A 6,431-nucleotide genomic window follows, 5' to 3' on the forward strand; every position below is an offset into this window, starting at 1 on the left:
AGGATTAACCGATGAAGGCCCCTCAGTACTAACCACCCTAGAGTCAAATTGGTGATCCCACTCGGTGTAGTATGCAGACCGGAATGTGAACACAAATGATTTCGTCTTATGCCACGCCACAAAGTCATCAGTTAGGTGTTCAGATAATGGGATTCTCAAAATTCTTTCCGAATCCACTGGCAAGAAAATGCTCCTGATCAACTCTTCGTCCCATGTTCTTGTGTTTGGGTCAATAAGCTCATCCAGTGTCCTCAACAGAATATTATCCTTCCTTGTGTACACCATTCTTGTGGGGCTGGTGGATATCCAATGATCCTCCCAAATATTTATCTTTTCTCCACTTCCTACAGTCCAAATATAATCCTTTCTAAAAGTTCGCAAACCTGCCACAATGCTTTGCCATGTATAAGAGGATCCTTCTTTTTGTCCTGCTTTCGATAAATTTCCATCGGAAAAATATTTTGCTCCCAGGACCTTTGTACACAAGGTGTCAGGGTGAGTGATCATTCTCCAACTCCGTTTGACCAACATTGCGAGATTAAAAGCATGCAAATCTCTAAAGCCCATACCATCTTTATCTTTGGAAAGGCACATTCGCCACCAAGCAAGCCATTACATTTTTTTTCTCTTCCTCAGGATTGCCCCACCAGAACCTGCCATTGCATCTGTAATCTCTTTACAAACTTTCTTTGGAATGTTAAACACTGCCATAGCAAACACCGGAATAGACTGGATTACAGCTTTCAGTAAACTTTTCTTGCCATCCAACGACAATATTTTCTTCTTCCATCCTTTCAACCTGTTCACAATCCTCTTAACAAGGTGGGTGAAACTATCGCTCCTATCTAAACCAACCATAACGGGAAGGCCTAGATAAGTATTGAATGACAACTTTTCATCCGTCGACACAGATGTGTCCGTCGACGCTTCTGGTCTCCATTTTGGGCGTTGGAGATGCCTTGATTCCACGGTCATTGCGAACCGGTCTCAATTATCGGTCAAGGGTCTAGGATACATTTAGATGTGACATAGTTGTCACATCTAACGTGATTTCGACTCTGTTTGTGGTCTTTTTTGTTTCTTATTGCTGCATTATATATTTGTGGGAGCTTAAATGTGACATTCTTAAAAAACATCTAAGATATGAATTAGACGAATCACACCCTTCCTCGTGTTACTTCTGGACGAATTATTTCCTGAACCTAATTATTCGCGGCGCTCGGTCCCACTTCGCGGCAGAAGAACACCGCCGCCGCCGCCGCCGCCGTCACAGGAATTCCCTGCCATGGAGGGCGTTGGCGCGCGGTTAGGGCGCTCGTCGGCCCGTTACGGCCCCGCGATGACGTTCACCGGGCCCGTTAGGAAGTGGCGGAAGGAATGGGTCACCATCTCCGCCGCCACGGCCACGGCCACCTCCGCCGCGGCCTCCTCAACCGGGACTGGATCTCGTGGAAATAACCTCATCCTGTTCAAGTGGACCCCGCTGAACGGCGCCAACGAAGGAGATGAGGAGCAGACGGCACCGGCGAAGACGGCCACGAGAAGGCGGCGGTACGTGCCGGTGAGGATTCTTATGTACTTATTTGGTGTGGTCACTTTCTGGTGGTACGATGAGTTTGATTTGGTGCCAGGATGTATCTTTAGCTTCTTTTGGTTGATTAATTTTTTTATCTCGGTCGAATTGAACTCTTTAAGTAGTAATTGACCTCTTATGTTAAGAGAATTATGGGATATGCAACAAAATCAGACCATATGGTCGGATCGATCTGCAAATATAGAGGATTGTTTTGTTTGTTTGCGAGTTGGGTAATTATACAGCTGTGGTGTTTTCCATGGTGCTAAACTTGTAGTATTAGTTATTCCTACAAGTGTTAGTTGTTCATAAGCATATAGTATAATCCGCTGCTGTCAAACTGTAGTCTACACTAACTTTTGAGCTATAGCACCTTAGTTGTTTCTTGGTGAATCATCAGCAAGTTTCTTTGATAATTTAACACCAGTATTGAAACGCCCTACTATCATTGGTTTAGCTTAGTTCAAATATTATTGATAATCTTCAAGTTATCATGGGTCATGAACACCTTTATTGAGTTTCAGCTTTGGACACATTAACTTCATGTAGAAGTACATGCTCATTTTATATTTGTATTCGCTTGTCTTGTCGCCTTTCCATCATATGCTTGTACTTACAAATTGGATCACTGTTGGTGACAATATTTACCTCTGAAACTCTGGTATTCTACTCTTTATTTTCCTGATACCTTGTCAGTCGGTATGTACTGAGTCTATCCACACTACAGGTTTCTGTAGTTCAAGATCAAAGGCAAGAATCTGCCAAATCTGATGATGAGAACAAGGCTAATGATGGAGAACCTTCATCTACGGAAACTGAGCAGTCTATTGGGAAAACTAATATGGATGATATACTTATGGATGAGTCCCAGGTAAAATCGGACTTACTTAGTTGTATAACTAGTTTGTGATGGTTATCAATGGTTATCTTCATTAATTCACTAATATTCAACCATTAGACAACACGTGGCATCACATGTCATTTTACAACAATAAGTGACAACATTGCTCTTCTTTGAATTTCATTTTCTTGATTCATATAAACATTATATGCTATTATATAATGACTCAAATAGTTTTGCCCGGCAAAGCATCCAACAGTTTACTATTTGAAATGTTTCATCGTTTAGCATCCAATCATGATTCATGTGCGCTCTCACAAGGAGCGCTACATTATTTTGTGCAGATAGTTGGTAATAGTGTCACGCTTCATGTATCTTATGCCTTGGTAGCTGTGGTTCACCAAACCATACCACTTCTAAAAATAAATAAAAAGTTTAAACCTCTAGCTTGTCCGGATGTTATTTTAAGATATATTCATTGTTTATAAGGCGTCTTGCTTTAGACTCTTAAGGCCTTGTACAATGCAAGGTGCTTAGGGGAGGTGGTTAGAGAAATAAATCAGGCTTTCCTTAAGCACCGGTGCTTATTTGTACAGGGTAGACGCTTAGTTAAGCGTCTCTCCTCTAGAAATAGGTACCGGTGCTTCACAAAAACCCGGTTTATTTTTCTAAGCACCTCCCTAAGCACCTAGCATTGTACAAGGCCTAAGCATCGCTTGAGTGATAAGGCGCCCTGGCAGCGCCTTAGAAATATGCCCGCTTTCGGCGCTTAGGCATCGGAGCGGGTGGTGCTCACCTTAGGTCGCTTTACCACCTTGTAAACAATGGATGTACTGACATATTTACACTATTGTCATGTCTACTACTCGGTCTACATTATAACTATATAAAAATCACCTTGTTCATTGGGAAATAATTTTCCAGGAATATTTTATTTTGAGCAGCCGGGATGAGCTCTGCCTTTTTCATATAGAAGAAGAGAATCGACCAGTTAATAAGGAAAATTGGCTGAAACCGATACAATCTATGCCATACTAGCCCCGAGGTTGCATTCCAAGCGAGGCAAGGACTCCATCACCCAAGTGATCAGAGTCTACACCCTACCACATGACCCGGGGCCGCCGCTCCGGCTTACAAACCTCAGCAATGCACAAACACCGGTCTTAAGGTTGTGTATCAGTTAAGCCGACGACTCCGCCACCCAAGTGACTAGAATCGACACCCAGCAATGCAAAGGCGTACTTCGCGACCGCCGCATGGACTTCCACACTGGCTCCAATGCAGTGTATGATGCCGATGACTCTGCCACCCAAGTCATTAGACTCGACGCCAAGCAGCACAAATACGTCCTCCGGAGCCGTCGCTCCGGCTTCAACGTCGGCCTTGAGGCAAGCACCCGCCTAGCCGATGACGAAGGTGCGGGACGACACCAACCGCCAACGCCCCCAAGGGAAAAACCGACAAGAACAACGTCGTCGCCCGCTCCGGGCAAAGCCGAAGCTTAGGCTTTCACGTGGAGAGCTCGAGATGCAAATGCCCAGGTAGGTGAAGGGGCTCCATGACGATGCCTCCAACAAGGAGAACAATGTCCTAGGATGCCTCCTTCCCGGCATCGACTGAGATCGGTGCTTTGGCATTCACTAGCAGTTCACCATGCCCTATGACACTGCATCAAGTCAACTCGACACCACCATCAACCACCACCACGGCCGCCAGACCACCTGAGCACCACAACCTTCCATGGCTCCCTAAACCAACCCCAAGAATGAGCGCCGCTGCGCCACCATTCTGACCCACAGCTCATCGTCGTTGTGCCGCTGTCTCGATTCGCAGCTCACCGTCGCTGCAACGAATCACCACAAGATGTGCGAGAAGCGTATGCAGCAACATCCCGGGGCCACCGCCATGGCATCCATGCGCCCCGCCGGTCGGGTAAGGAGCAACTCCTCCTAATCACTCACCCAACCGAGCCAGAGCACACCACGCCATGGCCAGAGAGCTGCCAAGGAGCACTCCCGCCGGGAATGCGCGTCCCAACCTCGGCCATCACCGCGCACGAAGACGAGCCGACGCCGGATCTGCGCATCGAGCTCGCCAATAGCTGCATCCTGGCCTCCACGCGCCACCACCAGGCCACCGTAGCAGAGCTGCGCCACAGCTCCAGCGCACCAGCTACAGCCAGTGAGCCAGGCGCCGCACTCCCAAGCGATGACGACACGCCCGCCGAGGAGCATCGAGGGCCACGTGCTGCCGCTGCGTGACCATTTCTGCACCGGTCCCTGCACAAGCCAGCCACCAAACAACCGCAATCGCAAACGAAATAGAAGCACCGCCACGGCCGCAAGGGGTGAGGTGGGCTAGAGTTCGCCACCCGTGTCTGTTTGTGTGGAGCAACACGGCTTTGCCCAGCGGCGCGTCCTGGTGGCGGCGAAGGGTGAGGTGGTCGGAGGGGGTGGGGGGGTGCTGGAGTCAACCACCCGTGTTTGTTTATGTGGAGCAACACGGCTTTGCCCAGCAGCGCGTCCTGGTGGCGGCGAGGGGGAGAGGAGGTGGCGAAGGGTGAGGTGGTCCGGCAGGGGCTACAGTTTGCTACCCGTGTATGTTCGTGTGGAGCAACATGGTGGCCGAGTGAGCCCGTGCGTGCGTCTTGGTGGCGGCGAGGGGTAGAGGTGGTCCGGTGGCGTTATAGTTCGCCATCCGTGTCGCTCGTGTGTATCAACACGGCGGCTGAGTGAGCTCACAGCCATACGCCCATACCACGCCATTTTCCAGGAATATTGATATGAAGTTTCTGTAAAATTTCTTTGTTTTGGTCTCTACTAATCAACTTTGTGATACCTGATAATATATGTAAATGTTGTAGTCCTGCTCTTCTCAACATACTTTTCTTGGTAACTAGCTAAATACTTGTGTGTTGCTACAGAAGTTAAATGCTCGTGCATTCTATAGGAGTTTTTTATTGCATGAGTTGGTTAAATGTGTAAGTCATCTTAGTCTCTTTTGCAAATATGAGAAAATATCTCAAAATGTTGATCAGTCCGAAGATCGTGATACATATGTTTAGTACATTGAATAATTGTGATACTAGTTAATTTATTGTCGACTTAATAGGTAATTTATGAGGGTGAACGAACTGCCATCAACTAGACCTTTGTAAGAGTAGAACAAGATAAGATCCCATTTTCCTAATCCATCTGGAAAAACCTACGAGTATTTTCCCATCGTACTCTTTCCATAGGTTGCATTGCAAACATGATTTTGCGTGCTTGTTTTTCATATTTGAAGTCCTCTATTAAGAGAGAAAAGAATCGAGAATTGAGCATATACGCTTTCCTGTTTCAGGCATCAGACGAGGTTCGAGATTCTGGAAATTTCGTTGGTGGAACCGATATAAATCTGAACTTAGGTCCAAAAGACCCCGACCGTGAAGATGAAGGTGATACAGGTGAGCAACACGAGGTTCGAACAGAACACAGATTGAAGAGGAAATCTGTTACCCCTGACCTCGAGATGAGAATGTAACAGGCAGCTTCATTTATTCCTTGGTTTCTTTATTATTACAGTTTCCCTTTTTGGGCCATTTATGTAATTTTCTTGACATACTGTATACGTGGAGAGACAAGTCAACAGAATCACAACTACATAGTGAAACGCCTGCGTTGTGTTGCCAAATAACGTTAATGAAACTTTTCTTTCGTTTCGCAAATGTAAACTGTACTAGTACCTTTTATTTGTTTCGCTTGTGAATTGAGCAAATGATGTTCTTCTAAAAAATTGAGCAAATGGTAGACTCTGCAGAGAAGCAGGTGTGACGAACATAAAGTTGGGTGGGATCAGAAACATCAGCCTACACTACAGTTGGACGAAGCCAGCAAAGTAAACATGCGGCCACCAATATGCAGTCAGCGTCGCTCTGACCCTGGTGGCCCTGGCGTGGCGTCCTGCTCGCTGCTCGTCTCCCCGTCCGTGCAGGGGCGCTCTACCTCTCTCCACCGTAGGGACCCAGCGGCGGCCCTC

The 6,431-nt window shown here is 46.9% G+C and overlaps 1 protein-coding gene across 1 annotated transcript; it reads left to right on the forward strand.

The window, feature by feature from the left end:
- Window positions 1–1,168: 1,168 nt before the first annotated feature.
- On the forward strand, window positions 1,169–6,120 carry LOC109747795 (uncharacterized). Its single transcript, XM_020306817.4, has 3 exons — window positions 1,169–1,561; window positions 2,301–2,444; window positions 5,757–6,120. Exons 1-3 carry the CDS (start codon window positions 1,286–1,288, stop codon window positions 5,934–5,936), a joined length of 600 nt encoding a protein of 199 aa, XP_020162406.1. The 5' UTR covers window positions 1,169–1,285; the 3' UTR covers window positions 5,937–6,120.
- Window positions 6,121–6,431: the final 311 nt, after the last annotated feature.

The sequence above is a fragment of the Aegilops tauschii genome, chromosome 7, assembly GCF_002575655.3.
Source record: "Aegilops tauschii subsp. strangulata cultivar AL8/78 chromosome 7, Aet v6.0, whole genome shotgun sequence".
NCBI classification, from domain to species: Eukaryota; Viridiplantae; Streptophyta; class Magnoliopsida; order Poales; family Poaceae; genus Aegilops; species Aegilops tauschii.

Coding starts and splice junctions, on each gene's coding strand:
- LOC109747795 (XM_020306817.4), top strand. CDS start 1,286: ATGGAGGGCGTTGGCGCGCGGTTAGGGCGCTCGTCGGCCCGTTACGGC. Junction 1,562..2,300: donor GAAGGCGGCGGTACGTGCCG/GTGAGGATTCTT, acceptor TCCACACTACAG/GTTTCTGTAGTTCAAGATCA. Junction 2,445..5,756: donor TACTTATGGATGAGTCCCAG/GTAAAATCGGAC, acceptor TTCCTGTTTCAG/GCATCAGACGAGGTTCGAGA.